Genomic DNA, 21,992 nt, shown 5'->3' on the forward strand with positions numbered 1-21,992 from the left:
TTTCCAGGCTGAGCAATTCTGAGCTAAACAACCTGTTAGCAAAATAAACCATTATTTATCTTGAGCAAATGGCCTGTTTACAGTTTGTAAGGCTGATGCTCACCTACTACTTCCAAGAAGTCAAGGTACTGGAGGGAAGCAATTGCTAGAATGACAAACTGGGTGACCCAAGACCTCTTTTCTCTCACTAATTTATATGAACATGAACATAAGCCTGAAAAAAAATTGAGAAAGGAAGAAGTACCCAGACAAGCTGAGTGCTGCTATTCCTTTCCCAGGACACTGAAATATTTGCCTGGGATTTCATTAAGCTTTCCTACCAATGCCTGCACTCATAAATATTCCTATTGCCTAGAAGTCTTGGCAATAATGGTAATGTAGCTAAAATTGCCTTAAATCTGCAGCAGGTTAGACAGACGGTTCTTCATAATAGACTGAGCTGCTGTGACTGAATTGTCACTGGATAGCCCGAATAAAGATGAAATGCCTTTTACCATTTGGTTGCAGTGGTTCTTGCCCATCCCTAGCTGCTGGCACAAAGACTGGGAATTCTTCCATGTGAAACAAGAGCCAGGGAAGCCTGTGCTGTTAACAGCTGGACTGTTGGGAGTGGTTGGGAACAGGCAGTATGTGTGTTTGGGTGCATGCACATCCTCTGCTAACAAGATGATGAGAGCTCTGTGGGGTTGGAGGTGAGGTATAGAATGTCTCCAGAATCACAGATTCATAGAATCACAGAATGGTAGAGGTTGGAAAGGACATTTAGAGATCATCTAATCCAACCCCACTGCTCAAGCAGGACCATCTAGGTAAGGTTGCAGGAGAATGTGTACATGAGGGTTTTGAAAACCTCCAGAGAAGGAGCCTCCGGCCTGTGCGAGAATACCCTCACCCTTACAGTAAAGTAATTTTTCCTTAAGTGGAACTTTTTCTGTTCCAGCTTTTGTTCACTACCCTTTTGTAACAGGGCACTTTCCCTAGTTAAAAGACAGAAGCTGAAGGTCAGGCTGTTTTCTAGCAGTGAAGGCTGTTACAGACCAGCCTGACTTGACTATCTCCAAGGTTAACTTGGGAGGATGAGAAAATTCCTGAGCTAGTGGGCAGGGAAACAGACATCTCAGAGATAATGTTGTTGCTGGAAACCAGAAGTTCTTGCTAGCTCTACAGAGATGTAAATCCAACAAGAAGATGACTGACAGTCAATCACCAGTCCCATTCTGTGAGGGTGAGAGGATGGCCCTCAAGGTTACCCTCTGGAGCTGAGAGACAGAGAATTGCCCACTCTCTTTGATATGGGTGAATAACATCATTCCCCGGGAAATAAGTGTTCTCTATAAAATGAGCTACCTTGAAACTGTTAATTCAATCAGTAATAAGTAGCAGCTATAGTACTAACATGGTGTACTAAGGGTTCCTCTGACCCACTGCCTACTAAAATAGAAATCTCTTATCCTGATTGAAACTGTATGAAATACATTTGCAGTTCCAATGTTCATATTATTCTGTAAGTATAGATTTCTGTGTTGCTGTACCCTCACAGTTTGTCATCATCACCTTGAGGGCACGGGGAAAACACCTAGTGTCCTATCACTGGACACTACAAAAGAAATTGTTGACTCATCCTCTAAACATCCACCTTTCAAATACTTCTGAGTATTAATAAGATCCCCCGCTCAGTCTCCTCCAGGCTGAACAGCCCCAGTTCCCACAGCCTCTCCTTGAAAGAAAGATACTCCAGTCTCCTGATCATCTTGGTAGCCCTGTGCTGGACTTTTTCTGGTTCTCTCTCCCCTCTTGAGCTGAGGAGCCCAGAACTGGACACAGGACTCCAGATGAGGCCTCACCAGGGCAGAGCACAGGGGGAGAAGAACTTCACTTGACCTGCTGCCCACACTCTTCTTGATGCATCCCAGGATGCCATTGGCTTCTTGGCCATGAGGGCATATTGCTGGCTCATAGTTTATTATCAACCAGCACTCCCAGGTCTCTCTCTGCAGAGCTGCTTTCCAGCAGGTCAACCCCCAGCCTGTCCTGGTGCAGGGGTTGTTCCTTCCCAGATACTGGACTCTGCACTTGTCCTTCTTGAACCTCATGAGGTTCCTCTCTGCCCAACTCTCCAGCTGGTCGAGATCCCACTGAATGGCAGCACAGCCTCTGGGGAATCAGCCAGTGCTCCCAGTTTGGTGCCATCGGGGAACTTGCTGAGGTTACACTCTGTCCCCTCATCCAGGTCGTTGATGAAGATGTTGAATAAGACTGGCCCCAGAACTCCACTGGCCACAGGCCTCCAACTCCACTCTGTGCCATTGATCACCACTCTCTGGGCTCTGTCATTCCACCTCAGCTCTCGATCCACCTCCCTGTCCACTCATCCAAGCCACACTGCCTGAGCTTTCTGATGAGGATGTTGTGGGAGACAGTGTCAAAAGCCTTGCTGAAGTCAAGGTAGATGACATCTGCTGCTCTCCCCTCATCTAGCCAGCCGGTTATGCACTCAGAAGGCATCTGGTTGGTCAAACAAGATTTCCCCTCGGTGAATCCATTATGTTGAATCTACCTGGTAACTATCTTTTCCTTCATGTGTTTAGTGACTACATTCAGGACGAGTTGCATCATCCCCTTTCCAAGGATGGAAGTGAGGCTGACTGACCTGCAGTTTCTCAGGTTGTCCTTCCTGCCCTTTTTGCAGACTGGAGTGACAGTGGCCTTCCTTCAGCTAGTAGAGTTGTGCCAATATATCCTCAAAGATGAGTACAATATCCTGGATATATTAATATATTAGTAGCTGTCTTTTACGTGTCCTTTATACAGTTTTTGCCACTTTTTGCAGATCTTCTACTGACAGAAGACTACCTAAGCAATTAATAATGTTGCAAATGTGTGCTTCTTTTATAGCATTTTCATATCCTTACATCAGAGATTACTCAACCCACCCATACAGACACATGTGATTTTTTCTATAGGCAACAAAATTTAGGGATATCTCTTGCCTGACCAGATGGAGTAAAACTGCAATCCCTTTCTTGAGGGGTTGGAGGTGTCTTGGTTCCTTTTAGAGATCTTTCGCTGATATACCTGATGTGAAGTCTGCTTCACTTTTAAATACTGTCGTGGTCCATTTTCACACCTCCTGGAATTGAGTGTTGGGCTTAAAATAGTGGAGAACTGATCAGTTTGTGAGTGCCTAGGATCTTGGAAGGGGGATGTCGCTGATAGCCAGACATGCTGGTAACCCAGGTGCATTGGTTCACACATTGTATAGCTCTCTGTGAAGAGTTATGGTTTTCTGCAGGATTCAATCATGTTTCTTACAGAGATTTCAGTCAGCAGCACCTCTGATACATTTTTTTTTTCAGAGCAAACAAGGCTCGTGCTCATTACTAACTAATCTTACAAAATTTTAAAGCTTAGCTAAACATACTTGCCCAGACACCCACTCTGCTATGACAGCTGCAAATAAAACATCCCCTGAGCAAACATCTCTATGCAAGGAGCCATATCTTCAATTATGTGTGGTTAAGCACTCCAGCCTGTTGATGTTTTGTAGATGCTTTGCTGAACAAGATCAGAGGTAGTCAGTTAGATGAAGCCTGTCTCTAAGAGATGGTTAGTGCCATGTTCATTCCTGAGGATGCAAGAGTTTCTGTACCAAGGGAGGTGCTAGAAAGGAACAGGAAAGAGTTAGGAAACGGATTGGTGGCACGTGGGGTTTTTTGGCTTGCACAAGTGCTGGAGTCAGAGTAGGATTACAGTGTGTGTTAGTTGTTTCTGCTGAAGAAAACAAGAGATCTCACCTTTTTAGTAAAATCAGGGCACACAGTGCAGCATTTCTTGCAGCTCACAGCCTGTTTCCATCTCTCTGCACTGTGGGGCCACATCTGGGCAAACAGTTGTCATCGTGTGTCCCTGAAGACAAGCCAGCTGCAAACAAGCCAGCTTCACTTCCAAAACTGTGTGGTGACATCAGCATGGCACAGAGCCAGAGTTAAGAAGCCTAACTCTCAGCAGGGCTCTCAACTGGCCCTGGTATCCCTCACGTGGCTTCTGGACCAAGCTGGCTGACATCAGGCCACCTCCACAAACAGGAGCAGCAGAGGACAGTCAGCACCTACCCATCACAGACATGTCCCAAGACAGGTGTGTGCATAATTGCCTGTCCTTCATTTCCCACTTACACATGCATTCCCATTAAATAGTGTTTAATTTAAATTATATGTTTTTCCAGAAAAGACATGTTTTGCAGGAACTCGAAATGTGCTTTCGTGCAATGTTCTTCCTGAAGCCAATGTAGGACTTTAGAATTCATGTTCTTGTTCACAATCCTTTTCCCTAAAGCCACAGAGGAACAGATTAAGCATAACTTCCACAAATGACAAAAGATGGTTTCCCTGGCTACACAGTGTTCACCTTTCGTCTGCTCTGCTAAATACACTACAACACCACGTACAAGGGGCTCAGGTTTGAATCTATAAAGTCAGTCATAGTTTATCTTTGTGTACCAGTGGGACTGTGATCAAAGCCCCAAGTGCTTCTTGACTTGATGCTAGAATCTGTTATTATTCCACTTCTAACCAACAAAAAAAAGGACAAAGTTACTGTACCTATCTCCATTTTTATCCAGCTGAATCTCCTCAGTGTTCCCATTGGATCCAAAGACAGTCATGAAAATACTGGCGTCGGTACCACCACCTTCAGTGTCTCCAGTCACAACCGTAACTTCATAGAGTATCTGTTGAGGATTTGAAACAATCAGAAGGTCTCACTCGAACAGCAGTCCTTAACTCATGTAAAAACCCAAGCAAAAGGCTATACAGGCTTTGCAGGAGCTCTGCCTCTTTGCCAGAAATGGTTAAATATAGTTTCTTGGTTTCTCTCCACACTGTGGTCCTCAGAGGCAAAGTTTGAGATTGAAACTTGCTATAAGACCTTTTTTGCATCATCTCATCTATGACTCTGAAGATATTCTCAGCCTAGATAGACTCTGGGAGTGAGACATTGATTTTGACAACCATCTGCTCAGGGAAGGATGAAGACCTGGTAAAATATTTCTCCATGGGAGTCACAACCCTCACGTCAGTTGGTGGGTGTCCAACCCTTTGCTACTGGCGTCTCCTGACCACCTCTCAGCACTCCAGACCTCTGTTGCACCAAACCCTTGACATTTAAGAAAAAGAAACAGCTTCCTAAGGCACAACTGTGTCTTTCCCTTGACTGCAAAATATTTCCCTGAAGTGTTTGGTGTCTGTTTGGGCAACATTTAGTCCAACATTGGTAGGGGTTTTAAAGTCCATGCATACAAATGCTCTCTACAGCAGAAAAACGCAGCTTTCCTGTTTCCCAGTGGGACACAGACTGCTATGTCAAACGCCAAATGTTCCCAGATCTCGTACATAAAAGGCATGACAATTAGAGAAAAGATGTTTTGCATCACTTTCACCTTATTAGCCTAACTTTGTTCTCTTCTCTTGACATGTGAATAATAAGATTCAGAATAAAACGTTTCTAAAATGTTCAAATCCCAGTGTCTGACAGTGGCTTGAAGGTTTTTAGGCCACTTAGTTGCTTTCAAGATTGTACCTATGGTAACAAGTCCTCTGGATTTAAGAGGTGGAAGAATATAAACAAACAACCCTGACAAAACATATTTCAAATAGTACACTGCTAGACAAGTTTCGTTGGCCCGAATTGTGATTGCCACATAAACATGGAGCGAAAAGGAACATCGTCACAGAAAAATGATTTTAAACGTTTGTTCAATCCTTAATAGTGTGTGCATCACATATCCATCCACACACATTTCAAATCACAGCAAAGCATCATATTTGCCATAGGTAGAAGAAGAAAAAAGTGCTTTACCAATGTGTTGATAGTTTTTCATGACTGTGGTGGGACACTGATTAATTTCTCTGTGTCTGGGAATGCAAATACTCAATTTAAATTGCAAAGAGGGACTATCAAGCCAAGAAGAAAACTAAACTGAAATGGGTACCTATGGCTGTGCAAGGGTCAAGCAAAAACAGAAAAAGAGAAATAACTTTCCCAAACACATTAAACACACTAGTCCTCTTTGAATTCTGAAAAAGAAAAACAAATCAAACTAGATGTCTAACTACAGATATTTACAAGAGAGCAGTCCAAAATTCCCTCAACGGATCAGAATGTTGAATGCACACTTCTGATTTCATGTCTCAAGCATCTCCCCTGATCTCCTTCAAATCTTTCAGCAAGTTTCTGGCCCAACATCATAGGAAAAAAATTAGTTAGATGTGTCTATTTTTGGCAGGCTTATGAAAAGAAATACTCAGGGTTTGGTTTTTAAAGGAAGACTGAACATGAGAGTTTATTAACATTGACTTCAATCTATGGGTAAGCCATCAGCTCACTGATAGAAGTTTGGAAACCCTATTCAGGAGGTTAAACAACTGCTGGGAAGTTTTCAAGAGATTAGGTTTTAACCTTGGTATTCAGTCTGAGGGAGGTTTTTTTTCCCCCTCTTAGATCAATTGTACCACTGAAACCTGCATTGAGTTGTTGAATCCTTCACAGATGCTAAAAACATTATTGTGTGTCTGGGGAACAAGAGAGATTTCAGGGAAATATCTTTATCTTGAGGCTCAAGAGCAGCGTAAGGAAAAACTAATATACTATGAAAGTGTAACCTCACTGTATATAGACACACATCTGTAGAGATTTTGAATTGCCATAGAAGTGCCACCGTACTATTATCCCATTTATCCAGACTGTTATTTCTGTTATAAATCTCACATTCAAAATCAGCATAGCTCTGCTTCCCGATTTGTACTTTGCTGAAATATGGAACAGCACACAATACTTCGAATTTCATGTATATTGGGAAAAAGACTGTATCATTTTTTCATTGCTTATTCAACTTTCATCTGTTGTTCAGTTTCAAAGAGCAAGTTCAAACGTCTCCACATTTCAACAACTTCCAGTTACTATGAGTTTCTAACTGAACTCATTTTCCCTATCCCTACCAGGAAAGCTGATATGTAGCCACAATATGGAAAAATCAAAATATGTCCACTATTCTAATTTGTTGCATTAGAAGTATCTCTTAAAACAAAGAGTGATGGAGTTAGATTGCACCAAGGTATTCACTTAGAAGCTGCTTCAGCTCTATGGATGCCAAGTAATGCAGTGAGTGCTCCAAATGTGGTGACAAAACAAAGACACACTGCTGAATTGTGTCCTTCCTGCTGTGCTCTATCTCATCCTTCTGCCTATACCATGACTGCATCCAGTCAGTATTACTAAACAATGCTCTACATGGCAATAACACTGAACCAAATCCTAAAGACTTTGCTAAAGAAATAACAAAAAACCCGTCTGCAAGTAAAAAGTTACAGAAGTCAAAGTATGAGAACTGCTGACGCACAGTTAGTATCAGCACAGGTTCGTTCAACAGTTAAAGACAGATGATGAGACTAGAGCCTACCTTGAGACCAACATTAACACAGTCTGCATCCAGGATGTTGAGAATCCGTGAGGTGAGTCCATCACCTTTGTCTCTGGCCAGCCAGCACTTACAGACAAAATTATACATGACACCTTTTGTAGGCACGATGATGGTGAGCTCTTCCATCAGCCAGCAGCTCTCAGGGGTAGCACCATCATGCCCCACCTGTAAGAGTAAGCAAGAAAACACCTGCTTGTTAAAGAGGTTTTCTTTGGAGGAGAGACCTTGATTAGGTATTTTAACCAGTGATGAAGGACTGAGTGTTGACTACATATGCAGACACACAAACCAGTTTCACAGTGGAATGCACATGCGAGCTGATGTGGCCAAGGAAGCTCAGGTCATCAGCTGCTGAGTGTGAGGGAAGGCAGGACACCCACTCAAGCATGCCTTCCCTCACTAAACCCCATCTAAGTCAACTATATGTATCAGGCTGTTCCTCTGCTTCTCGTCTGCTTAAACTGCAAAAGCTCTGTGTTTGCACAGGAGCTAACAGATGGAGCTTACATCTGTAGCTGGCTGATTTTCAAGAACTATCTCCTCCAAGCTCAAGAATGGTCCATCCTACAGAACAAGAAGTCACACAAGGATGGAAGGAAGCCCACATGGATGAACAAGAGGCTCCTGACAAGACTTAAATGGAAAAAGGAGGAATATTTGAGTTGGCATTAGGGACAGGGGATCTGAAGAAATATGGAAATACACTGCCCAAGTGTCAGGGACAAGGTTAGCAAACCTGAAGCCCACCTGGAGCTCAGTCTGACAAGGGCTGTAAAGAGCAACATGCAATGTTCCTGCAGGTATATCAGCAGCAAAAGGATGTTGATGGTGCATACTTCACGTGTCCCTCTTAAAGAACGTGAGCAATTCATCCCAGGGCAGACTTAAAACCATAATTATGCATCCTGGCTGATGTACAAGACTTAGTCAGGCAGTCATTCCAATGAGCTATCTGTGTGTAAAAAAGTGGAATAAAAGAACTACCGGCAGTTAATTATTTTCTGAGCAAATGACGTTTATATAGCTACTAGGAGAATTAGGTCCTTAGCTCTTGCTTTTTGTTGGTTTTTAAATTATTAGGATATTTAGGGTCACTCAGAATATAATTTTTAATAACAGGTTCATCTAGAGTGATATATTTGTAGTGTCTTTTGTTTTCCCTCATAAACAAGTGATCTTTTTTATCTGACTGTCTCAGCCATCACTGCTATTAGGAGTGTTATTACTATACTAATGTCTGTGCAGCTGCAGAAAATTAGAGTTAACCACTAGGGAAATTCAAGTCTACAATGGACACACTAATTCTCAGATTCCTGGGGTGTGAGGTGAATGGGAATACAACACTTGCCTTCCCATTCCCTCTCTGCCAGCTTGGCTGCCCTTCTCCAAACTCAAAGCTGCTCTGAGAGCCTGCATATAGCTTCTTGAGACCTCTTGCAGGATGGCACAGGTGAGACAGTGTGGAAAGTTCAGAGCAATGGCCCTGCAGCAAAGCAGCCCAAGGGAAAATCTCAGTGAGCCCATTAAAGTCTGCTGCTCTGTGGGATTCGTTACAGCCCCTTCCTAAAAATGTCTTGTTCCAAGACATTGCTAGGTACTAGATTTTCGCAGCCACCTTAAGTCCTTTGGTATCAGTGACTGGCCAGAAGAAAGCATCCTGCACATCCAGTCTTGGAGAACCTGCACACAAGCAGCTTTCTAAGGCCTCCCATAGCACCGTTGTAAAGGATAAATGGATCCAGTGCTGAACCTTCCTTATGGATGGATTTTTTTTAGAGTAGAATGCTAGGATTTGTCTTTCAGTTCCAAGCAAATCTTAAGACAGGCCATATCAATACAAGATCCAAAGCTACGGCCACACCAGCAGTGTAGCCTGGATGTATACACCATTATCAGGACAAATTGTTTGGATTGATATGTTTGAGCTAAGTGAGAGTGACAGGATTTCAAAGGCAGGTATATCCTTGGGCTGTGTGATAACCCTTGCAATTCACCCCTACTGTCCTTGAGAGACTGTTGAGTACTTCACATCACCAAGACCAAGATGCACAGTTTGCACTTAGCAACTCACAATCACATAGAAACTGAATGCAACAACAGTGAGAAAATGTGAGAGAATCTGAGTTTTAGATAAATGAAAAAGGTGTAAACCCAAAGGATTTCCTACTTATTTTGGAAGGTGTAGAGAATACTGGAGAGACTTGAGGGTCTCCCAGGATCCGATCTCTAGTCAGTGAAGGACTGAAGTTGCAACACTTGTATGTCCTTGGCTTTATGCTTTGATTGTGATGGAGAAAGACTCTGAACCAGAAGTGGTTTAGAGATGCAGACCAATGCAGGACTCTTTTGGACATGCCTGTGTCTCCCTGCAGCAACAGTGGTCTTCTATGAACAGAGATACTTCCATCCATTAGGAGAAGAAATATTAAAACTTGTAAGAACACAGAATAAAGAACCAATATTTACCAATAGTAAATATTATCTGTAGTCTTACAAGACAGGTATAAATTGTCTCTTTTCAAATTACTTCATGTTCCACTGTTTCTGTTTTCACCAGAGTATATCTGCAGCAGGAGAATAACACCAAGCTAGAAATATCATTATGCTGCAAATCTTACGATCCTACTAAATTCTGCAGTCTGCTGTCTGGGTTATACAGAGGGCTTCTGGAACCCAAATCCCCACGCTGTGCTGTTTTCATCTGGTAGCTCATATTCAGAACTTCTTGTCTTCTTCCAGAAGCAATCAAAAGCCAAAACTGAGAACGTCTGTTCCTCACTTTTCCCAAATAGATAACTAGCAATTTTCTGCAATGTCCAAGAACACTGCAATTTTCTAAAATGACAATATGGACTTATTGCATAGCAACCACATAAGGCTGGTACATTGACATTGCTGGTATGTGGATCAACAAGAAGACACTTTCCAAGCAGAGAGCAGTGCAGGAAGGAAGGGAGAAGCCCAGGAGCAGATGACTCCTCCAGCCACAAGCTGAGTGAGGGGTTAAAAATTAAAAGGGAGAAATGAACAAAAGATGAGGCAGCAGACTAGTGAGATCATCAAGGATAGGAGTGAAAAAGCGCAGAAGACCATCATCCAGCTTGAAAGACATATGTTATTTTTTTGTAACTCTCTGCATTTCATCTGCAATCTTTTCACAGAATCATGGAATAGTAGGGGTTGGAAGGGACTTTTAGAGATCATCCAGTCCAATCCTCCTGAAGAAGCAGGCCCACCTAGATCAGGTCACACAGGAAAATATCCAAATAGGTCTTGAAGACCTCCAAGGAAGGAGACTCCACAATGTCCCAGGACAGCTGTGTTCCACTGCTCCGTCACCCTCACAGTAAAATATTTTTTTCATATGTTTAAATGGAACTTTTTGTGTTCCAGCTTCATCCCATCACCCCTGTCCTGTTGCTAGATACTATAGAAAAAAGGGATGTGCCAACCTCCTGACACTCAGCCTTTAGATATTTATAAATGTTAATAAGATCACCCCTCAGTCTCCTCTTCTCCAGACTAAACAGCCCCAGTTCCCGCAGCCTTTTCTCGTATGAAAGATGTTCCATTCCCCTGATCATCTTGGTGGCCCTGCGCTGGCCTCTCTCCAGCACTTCCCCATCCCTCTTGAGCTGAGGAGCCCAGAACTGGACACAGGACTCCAGATGAGACCTCACCAAGGCAGAGTAGAGCAGAACCTCCCTTGACCTGCTGCCCACACTCTTCTTGATGCATCCCAGGATGCCATTGGCTTCTTGGCCATGAGGGTACATTGCTGACTCATGCTCATCCTGCTGCCCACCAGCACCTCAAGATCCCTTTCCCCTACACTACTCTCTAATAGTTCATTCTCTAACCTGTACTGGTACATGGGGTGATTCTTTCCCAGATGAAAGACTCTACACTTGCCCTTGTTGCATTTCATTAGATTTCTTTCTGCCCATACCTCCAGCCTGTTCAGGTCTCACTGAAAGGAAGCACAGACTCCTGGTTTTATCTTCTTTACTGTTTGTATGCCTTTTCAAATTATTTTTTTCCTTGCTTCTGCATATTTTCAAGTTTTTTATCCTACTTTTTCCTATCCTCAGCCCCTTCCTCATCCTATTCACTGCCTCTTTTACTACATTCCTTTCTATTTCTTTCTTCAGCCTGTACTTTCTGTCTCTTTTACACTGAGGAGTTATACTTCTTTTTTCCTCTCCGTTCCAGGCCATGGCTGTTTCCTTGTGCATACAGTCTGGAAGAGAAGGATTTATGCATTCACTTCACTTTCAAAGTTTGACAAAGAGATGGGCTAGATAGAAAGTGCCGCTAATACTCACTAATACTCATAATAACCAGGCACTTGGAGTACATTAAGAGAATGGCTTGATAATAGACTCAAATCCAGTATGAACAGCTCTCAAGACATTAGAATCCACTGCTTGAATGAATGCTAAAAAGAATGTATCAGTCTATCAGCTGCTACTCTCTCTCTGTATACAAAAGCTCATGCAGCAAGCAGGTAGGTTTACTGTAACACTGGGCATAAGGCAAAACCAAAACTAAACAGGCTCTTGAAGTCCTCTGATGTTGTGCGTTTCAGCTTTCTGGGGCCAGAGCAGATGTTCAGGAGATGGAAATTTCATATGAACAAAGAGTGATGTACACAAACATGCTGAAAGATTCACGTGAAGTTTAAGCTCAGTGATGGAAAGCCCATGCAAATTCTGTCTCCCTAAGCCATAGCAGAAAAAATGGCTCCTGTTCTGAAATCTACTTGTGTATGTTACCTATGAATGATGATTAATTTTCCTCAGCCTGGGTCCTCCAAGCTGCAAAAATAATTTTCATGTTTAGCTAGAAAATGATACAAGATGTGTTTCTCACTGCAGGCACAATTTATGGAACCCAACTGGAAGAACTGTAAAAATCAACTAGGAGAAGGATTGATGGAGGACTGCACTCCTGGGAACCTTCACAGAATCTGTCAATAACTGGGCTTGACTACGAAAAAAACAGTGCCAGAGGTGGAACAAAACTGGGATATGTTACAACTTCCTTATAATTAAACATTTTCTCCCTCCCAAGGATTTTGGTTTTGTTATATGTAAAGCATTTTCAGGTTAAGACACATATGAAATCTCATTAGCCCATCCCTGTTTACATTCCTGTTAGACCTAAGTGTCTTTTTTCACTGCTAAGAATAACATAAATGTGTGCTTTCTTTCGCCACCTGTTTCATATGCCTTCAGCACTCACGCTGAGTTCACAACGTACCTCCACTTTCTTGATCTCCCCAACATCTAGACCCCAAACAGAGAATTTCTCTACGGAGCCATCTGCAAACTCGTCTTTTCCTTCTGCGAGATCCAGCCACAGCCTCTCTGTCTGCACTTTAAGACCCATGATGATGATGTACACTCGGCTGTCGGTGCTGGAGTCGTATTCTGTGCCTGTTGTGACGGTGATGTGGTATGGGATCACTGCAACAAACAGAGGTTTAGTCATCAGAAAACCCACACACACACAGCTTTACATGAGACTTCAGAAAATCAGGGGCTCATCCCATCAGAGGGATCAGTTGTGTGTACTAAATAGCTTCACATCCCATTGAACTCGTTCGGAGAAGGGATAATGCCATGCTGCATTGGGCTACAAATGTGCATGGGAGACTACTTTCCCATACACACTTGGAACTGAGTTCTGCGAGGGTTAATTTCCCCAGACAATCCTACTGGATTCAAGGAGGTTATAAGTCCAGATTTCTCCCTAATAAGTGACAGAACAGCAAAAAGCCTGAATCCTTATTCACACCAAGAGACCTTCCTGAAGATGACTTTCCTGATGCCTAAATTTTAAATAGGCTATTAAACTAAAGTGATCTTATACTCACCACTCAATAAAGGCAAATAAATCTGTGCAGACTCCAAGGTAAACTGTCACCGACTCACTGTCACAGTACAACTACAAATGTTCTCCTTTGTGCTTCATTCAAGGATCGCTGTGATCTATGGGGCAGCTCAGGGTTTCAGCATCCCTTTGCAAATCCAGGCAGACTATGAATAATCCTTGAGAGCACTCAATAATTTTACATGTTGTGTAACATTATTGGTTAGGGGAAAAGGCTTCAGGCCAAGGCTTGGGACTTAGCAGGTTTTTCTGTGGTTTTCAGAAATTTCGCTTCAGCTGTTAAAAGGGAGGAAGGGCCAGACTGCTTTTCAAGTGCTTTCCAAAAGCTGATTTGGGTAAGCCCAGTGAGCAGTGAAGAACCAGGCACTGAACACTCGTTTGATTTCTCAGAACTTTTGTGCAGGACTGTTCAAACCATTCTGACAAGACTTGAAGGTCTGAAACTTGATTTGTCACAGACTCAAAACTCAGCCTGGCTTCCTCAATGCTTTTTCAATTATTAAGAAATAGGGATTTATAAACCTTGAAACAAAATTTGGTTGGCTTTCAAATAATCCGGGATTGACATCTAATTTTATTTTAAGATGACTAGCAACATTTTTGACTAGCAACTAGAAGCTCAGAATACCTGTGTAATAACACAAAAGGCATGAATTCATGCTGACCAAATCTGTTCCTATCTCTGGACAGAGAAGAACCCAAAGAGATTAATTCTTCAGTCCCAGTTTGAGGATTTTGTGAACCAACAGAAAATGAACTGATGATTAGGCAAGACTTATTCTCCCCTTTATGGTATCATTTACATTTCAGTGGACTCATCAGTATAATGATATGCAATGTGTTCTTCACAAAATAACCATTGGAGCTGCTGGTATTAGCAGGAGAAAGGGTTTAGCTGTAGGCAAGGTAGAAAATGTTGAGAGATTGTGCTTAGAACAGTTCCAGACTCCTCTTTATTTAGTTTTCACTCTGTTCTCCTGTGACAAAGTTCACAGAACTAGCAGCATTTCCAACTGAAGTTGCATCTGCAAGCCAAAGTAGCTGAAACAGCTATATGAGAAATGAGAACGGTGATTAATTGTTATCATTTCTCACTTTAAATAATGGATACAGAGTAGCTTGCAACCAGGCAGAGGGAAACACTGTTTTCCTTTAAAAACTAGGAAGGGAATCCTTTGTTTACCTCCTCTCTCCATTGTCTAGCTCTTTCTCTGGAACTCCATAAATTCTACTTCTTCAGCTATGGCAAAACCTGAGGTAAGTGGCCACAGCAAGACATCACAGGTGCTCCATCCTGTCTCCCTTTGCCTCCTGCCCGTGCAGAGTTCAGGCTGTTTGAGGGCACCTCACAGCAGGATGAGTTTAGTTAGGAATAGAGACCACACAATCTCCAGCACTGCTTTTCAGCATGGAATAGCATTCCTAGTTCAGACCCAAGCAGAGAGCTTTCTCTGTGCTCCATCCTCACATCACCTCCTGCCCCTCAAAGGTATTCACCATCTTGAGTATGAGAGATTTAGAACTGAATTGCTCAAATTCTCACTCCCTTTCCCAGACAACTCCCAGTACCATTTCCTTTAATGAACTAATTAACAACTCTCCTTTTATCCAGCTCCAGAGGTGACTGGCTGGCTCACACAGGCCATCTTATCTGACATTCCTTCAAGATGCCATTTCCTGAATGAGGCCATGTCCCTGCAACAGAGATAGTGGTGATGATGAGCTCCAGGACACAAAGACAGACCACCCTGCTACAATGGGGATGACAGGAACTATCCTGGCTTTGTTGGAGAGAAGGTTCTCATGGGAAATGCTGATGTTTTACCCATTATTTGTGAAACTACATGGAATGTGAACATGGCAGATGTTATCCATTGTCTCACCACAAAAGTAATATCAGAAGGACATGGGAGTCACTTATTTTTCATTTGAGCACAACATGGGATTACAAAAGAAGGGTTGCCTGAAGACACATGGATTGCAGATCAGGTTAAGAAATGTGCAATACTGTGTCTGCTTCACAACTTAAAGGCGTGGGATGTGAAACCCAGCTATTGCACCACAACAAGCTTATGGGCATCAGCTGAGCTGTAGTAATCATTTGTGTCTGTTCCTTGGACCATGTCAGTGAAAGCTATCTTAAACTCCTAAGCCAAATTGCATCATTTTACACTTGGCTTACCAGGGAAGTTTAAGATGAGTTTAATTATTTTGCAGTTGCTCTAGAATACGAGGACATGCACAGACAGTAACTGCAACTCAGCTGCTGGCCAGTTACTTGGTACAACACAGTATCTTAAACACACATCTAAAATCTTAATCAAGCTAAAAGAGCCCATGCAGGATGATAACAAATCATTACTGAGATGATAAGTCATTGTCCTGGAACACAGAGGTGGTTAATAAAAGATATATAAATACAAATAAAAAAGCCTGTGTGGTAATGAAGTTATAAGGAAACGTTGATGAACGAGGGAAGTTTTCCACAAAGGCTGGCTTCAGGTGATGGGCACTGATCTTCCAGGTACCCTCCACAGCCAGGACAGAAACAAAATCTGTGTAACTTACATTCTATTGGAGGCAGCCAAGCAAGACAAGCCCCCCTGCAGCAAATGTGGCCATTGCAGACGCAGTCCAACATACTTCAGTTGTTATAAGATACAATCCAGAAACAGGTTTTTGCTTTTATATTCAGCTGTGCCTTTTCTCAGGTACTAGAGCCTAAAGATGAAACTCTGTGCTACAGCCACTGTTTCCATGAGTTATTTGAGCAGAAAACTCAGTCCAGAGTTCAAGGAACCCCTGTCCTTCACAGACAGCACCTGCAGACCCTCCTCCTGTGCCCAGCTATAAGATGAACCGCCCTCTAGAAAACAACAGATTCACCTGACTGCTCTCAGTTAAAGCTTGTTTTCTGAGAGCCAAGAGACTTATTCATGCTTTTGCTCAGCTCCTCATGTCCCACTTCCCACCCAACCCAATAGCTGCTCTGATGCAGCTACGCGTTAAAATCCTGATGGCTTCTAAAATAAATCACATTTAAATTTACATTAAAGAAACATCTTCAGTGACAAGGCACTAGTACCCTGATTATGAAAAGAAGAGATGGCTTAAATGTGGCAAATGAGGTCTCAAGAAGTTCAAAGCTGCCTTTGGTAATTCAGATCTAATATTCTGCATGAAATACCATCTTGAGTAGATCAAAGAAGTATAGGAGGAAAAAAACTACCCAGATATCAGCAACAAGAGCTGCTTTAAGGAATCACATGGGAAGGACCCTCTGATAGTCCAAGGGAGGCTCTTTTCGTTATAACAGGACTGACTTGTGTGCTGTCCTCACTGCAGGGAGTGTTAAATCCTTTGAAGGACACTTCAGACAAAATTATACAAAACTTGCAGAAATTATTCACTTAACTCCATCAGACTCCTCTGTTCAGAGGATAGCGTCACTCTCCCACCTCTGAAGTGCTGTCTGCAATGAAATTGGTCGTGGAAGAGGAGGAGGGAACACGATTCTTCACGGCAGTGGGTTTCTTTCTGAAGATGCCCTATGAGTGTTGTTGACTAGTTCCTTTCCTGCTTTTGGTGGTATGGATGGACTCATCTAACTTGAGACATTTAAGTGACATGCTTTGTTGTTGCAGTTGCTCATAGAGGTCACTTGTACATTTTACCTCACTGTGACAGAAAACAGTGTACCCTTTAATAACCACTTACTTGATGATACTGTCACACTGCCCACAGCACCATGCTCTTTGGAGAACTTACATCTGCTGTTAATGGAGAAGTTAATTTGGGCAAACTACAGCATCACAGATTTCCACAGGAGAGAAATAAGAGGTTTGCAAACACTGAAGTTGCTGTGAACTTCATGGCTTTTTCTTTAGGTTGGAGAGTTACAGGAAAAGCACCAAACACAGAAACATAAGAACTCATCCAGCCTTCCCCAAAGTGGTCACAGCACAAAGTGAAGAGGAGCAATTTGCTGTTCTGCTTCTCCATGCTCTTTATGCAGCCTCTCAAGCACTGAAAGCCAAGCACACACGCATGCATGTCATCAAACATTGTGCTCACTCACATGATCCTTCTTCTGCTGCCTTAACCAAACTGGATTTTTTGGTCTCCTTCAGGTTTGCATTGCTATCCTGGCTCGACAGACTGAGAGATGAGCCATCCAGGCTGTTTCGCTCACCCTCGTAGCTCTAGTTGGAAAGCATGCACAGAAGGGTAATGAGGTTGGGTGCTCAAATGTTGTCAGCTGCTCCCATGTGGCTCCAAGAGCAACATGAAGAGAAATCTCTGTAGCTCCCATGGCAGCTTTCTGCTCAGTGCAACTCGAATGAATGTGACTTGTAATTTACTGCAGGTCATTCATTTACTTTATTGGTAACATTGACAGGCCATTTTGGGTGTGTGGTATAATAAAAGAAAATGTAATGGACCTAACAGACTTTAATGATGTGTTGTGACCTTTTCTCAGATACCTGGGTGAGCAATAAAAAATTCAGATGGATGGAATGGTGCCAGATTTGCTTACCAGGGCACACACCATGGCATTAGTGTAATGGACTTGATACAGGCCAAAGAGCATAGCACTGCAGAGCTGAATGACACAAAACCTCTCTTGTATTTGAGGCGTTACTGCAGATGCATTCAGTGTCATCATACAATAAATGTGAGTCTCAGTACACAGGCAAATAATTAAACAACAACGAAAAAAAGGGATTAGCTTTTCCTCATTGTGAATTGATACAAGTGATGGGGTAAGTGTGACCACAAACATTCATACCATTGTCTGCTGCGACTTTATGAGAGAGCATATGGCAATACTCATCCATGATGTAAGTCTTCTTACATCCATTCTGTTGCATTCTGTCCCAGTTTCATTGATGATAATTTTAGTGGTAACTGTCAATTAAAATTGCACTGTACTTTGCAAAGTGGACTCCTTCAATACAATGGGCTTGTAATTAGCTGCTGTATTATGCCTTGCTGTATAGAAGTAAGAAAGGTCTATTAATCTTGTTTGCTAATTTTAATTAGTGCATGTACCTCGAATTCCAATTAGCTATATTAGCCTGATAAGGCAGTAGAAAATGTACTAGTAGAAAGGGCATTTCACATAAAAAAACCAATCCCCACATTTGGTGCTTTGAGTTGTAGCAAACAGACCAGACTTCTTCTGTTTGGCAGTGAAGGAGCTGCAAAGACAAAGTCCAGTAAGAGTGAAGTCAAAGGATTCAGTTTTTTGGTTTGAAGACTTTGAACAGTGGGACCCATAACTCTGTGGGCACAAGCAGAGGAGCAGGAAAGTATTCTCTGCTATGCACCAGCAAGGTACTTAGACTCTCAGGTGAAGAGTTTCACTCAGTTTCTTTGATTTTTCTGTTGAAACTGCAAATGATGAAGCTAGCGACACTAGGCTGAGAGCGACCATGCTTACAGAACTTGTCTGAAAACCACGAGTCTACTTTGCACAAGCCAAAAAACCCTACCAAATGAGTACCAAATGAGGTTTCTTGGGCTTCATCCAGATATTTGATCATTTCATTGTTAGTAACAGCAGTGGGCTGGGATCACAGCTTTGAGCCATAACTGTACCTGTTCATAAAGCGTGCGTTCTATCTTCCTGTCCTCTTTCTTTTTAGAGAGCCAACGCTCACACAGGAAAATGAATGATTCCTCTGTGGTCTCATCCAGGATCTCTACTTTTTCCAGGAACCAGTCAGGACTGAACATGCTGTTGTCATGACGGATCTTGATCTTGTACAGAATACCAAGGTCCACAGCCTCTATGGTAAATGTATCCTCCTGCAGAGTGATCAATAGCAGTTGCTTCTGTTACTGAGCTCTCAAGAGATCATCTACTGGACAAAAGGAAATGGAGACTAGAGAGTACAATATGTGTTTAAATTCCATCTCACGTGGCAGTGGTTGGTTAAACGCTTTGCAGCAGTCTATACAGGCAGATCTTTATGCCAAAAATCATCTGCAAGGAAACATTCTGAAGCCTGCTTCTGCCATGAGGGGAGCAGCACCAAATGTCACTTTTACAACCAATTAGAATATGGCTTGTAACCAATATCGAAGTCTTGTAATTTTACATCCTGATTTTTAGGACTAAGTATGCTTCCCTTTCTAATCCAGTGAGATCTGTATGGGCAATCCAGCATTTGCTATCTTTTTATCTGAGTATCTCCATATGAGGCTGTTGAATATGTCTAATTGACTGACTACAGAACATCACTTTTGGAGTTATTTTGTCAAACACAGTCGCAGTTTAGGTCACAACAATTTATCATGCTCTGCAATGAAGTATATCTGATACATGTACATGTAAGTCAGTTGCACAGAGGCTACGAGAGTGAGGCTGTGTGCTCTCAAACCTTCAGCTAACAATTCAAACCAGTTTCTATGGACCAGGCTCATATTTTATCTATGAGGTATTTCACACAAATGCCTATTCATTTGCTGCAGTGCCTGTCAGTTGTAACATCCAGCTGACAATCCATACAAAGTGTTTTAAGAGGTGATGAACACGGTAAATGGAATCAATCAATTCATCCCCCACAGGAAAACTCAGCCTATACAGACAGTCTTGGACTCGATAAGATTCAAGACTGCAAAGTGTAAAGTGTTATTAACGCGTTGCATTTGTACCTGTCCTCTTTCAAACTTGTTGAAGTTTGTTTCAGATTTGCTGAGCTTTCTCTCTCCCATATCCCCCAGATCTCCGTAGATATTTAGGAAAACATTGGCATCTGTCCCAGCACCATAGATATCTCCAGTGAACACACTTATCTTGTACGTGTGAACTGCAGAAAGAAACAGAGATGTGATTTTTTTTTGGCCAGGTGAATTATCAAGGCCTACCTTAGATATGGAATGGTCCCCAAACTTTCAGGTCATCCCCCAGTTCTAGGGGGTTTAAAATCCCATATGTTTTATCCTTCCACGCTTCTGGTAATGATCCAAAGGTTGGGAAATCGCTGGGATGAAATTTTCTGACTTTCCTTTTTTACTGTCTAATCAATACCTGTGTATTGCTTTGATCACACAGTGCACAGTTGAAAATGCGAAGAATCATTGTGGTTGTTATCAGATGTGATGTCAACAGAGGTGAGGGAATTCAGCTCTTTTTCACACTGAGGCTCAAGGGACACACATCTGAGAACAAGTGTTTCAGTGTTATGAATTCTTAATACACCACCTTCCATAAACAAACTCCAGGGATTCAGATCTGCAATTACTACCAGAATTAATGGCACGTATCTCTATAAATTCCCCAAACAGAAAGAGAACAGGTTTCTTGGTCCTTTTGCTGAGACGGTATTTAATTAAGGAAGTGATGAAGCTGTGTTGCTTAAGTACCTTTTCTCTTTAGCTTGCTCAATGATGATCCAATAAAACCTCATCAAATCTTTAGTAATGTGTTTTACCAAACCTGTTAAATACTCCTATTTTTATTTTGCTACACTTTTCTCAATTACACAGGAAAATGAACAGTTATTGAAAGTATCCTCTCCAGGAAAACAATTAGTAACTGTACAAGTGTCTGATTACCCTGGTGGCATAGGAGCCTTAGAGAATGCCTCCTTGCAAATCCCAGGGCAATGCAAATGAGTAAGAGGCACAAAGTATTATTTAGGATTCTTCTTTGTACATAAACAACATTAAATAAAATGTCTATATTTTCTTTCTGTTTTGTACCTTCCTTTCCCCAGCAAAACAGGGGCTATTCTGCTTCAGAGTCCATGAGTGATTTCCACCAATTTCTCTAAGAAATTGATCTTTCATCAGGCTATGTGCAATGCCAGGTTTTCTTGTTTGCCACTCTACATTATGTCCTATAGAATTACAGCTTCATGTTTGTGAGAAAACTGCTACACTAGTACTGAAGGAAATGACGCATATAGTCTAGTAAATTCATCCCTATTTGGTTTTGGCTTGCTAGTTCTGGAGATCTTCAGGACTGAAGTGCAGTCTACTGTATAAAAGATGATCCTCAGAATACCACAAGCTGATTTTGCATTGCTGTCATTTACACTGCATCAGTGCTCAAGATGTATATGAACTCATAAAGACGTGGAAGATATAATTCCCATCCCAGATATTTTATATCTAAAGCAGAGGTTCCTAAACTTAGCCCTAGCTGCCAAAAACAAAACTTCAGTTATCCCAAAGATCTACTCCATAGGTTGTAAAATTTGTTTTAAGGCTTTGACTTCAGAAGGAAAAAAATGAGTCACCTAGGTTAGTTAACAAATGGCAACTAATACAAGGTAAAGCAATAGAAGTTAGTGGAAGAAAATATCATGCAGGCATCCTGAAGTCCTACCACTTTCTAACTGATACTAAAACTGCCTTTGCCTCTGTGGGAAAAACATCTCCCATTAGTCACCATGTAGTTCCTAATAGAAGGAAAGTACACACCTCTCCCTTCTAAGGGCACAGTCAAATGCTCCAGCCTTCCTTAGAGCAAGGCAACTCTTCCCCTGGCAACGGAAAACACAACCCATACAAATTCCACCCTGACAATGGTGTACTGTAAATGCAAATCAGACTCTGAGAGAAAGAAAGAGGGAGAGAAATGTTTTCCTCTGTTGAATCATCTTGTTTC

The 21,992-nt window shown here is 42.1% G+C and overlaps 1 protein-coding gene across 1 annotated transcript in view; it reads right to left on the reverse strand.

The window, feature by feature from the left end:
- Window positions 1-21,992, reverse strand: part of LOXHD1 (lipoxygenase homology PLAT domains 1) — a 153,605-nt gene that overhangs the window by 32,373 nt on the left and 99,240 nt on the right. Inside the window, exons 28-33 of the mRNA XM_062018863.1 lie at window positions 20,033-20,187; window positions 18,974-19,183; window positions 17,451-17,574; window positions 12,740-12,945; window positions 7,457-7,642; window positions 4,602-4,729 (exon numbers count right to left, since the gene is read on the reverse strand). Of these exons, the coding sequence (XP_061874847.1) occupies window positions 4,602-4,729; window positions 7,457-7,642; window positions 12,740-12,945; window positions 17,451-17,574; window positions 18,974-19,183; window positions 20,033-20,187 (1,009 nt within the window). The remainder of the gene's footprint in view (window positions 1-4,601; window positions 4,730-7,456; window positions 7,643-12,739; window positions 12,946-17,450; window positions 17,575-18,973; window positions 19,184-20,032; window positions 20,188-21,992) is intronic.

Source organism: Colius striatus, chromosome Z (assembly GCF_028858725.1).
Source record: "Colius striatus isolate bColStr4 chromosome Z, bColStr4.1.hap1, whole genome shotgun sequence".
In the NCBI taxonomy this organism is placed as follows: Eukaryota; Metazoa; Chordata; class Aves; order Coliiformes; family Coliidae; genus Colius; species Colius striatus.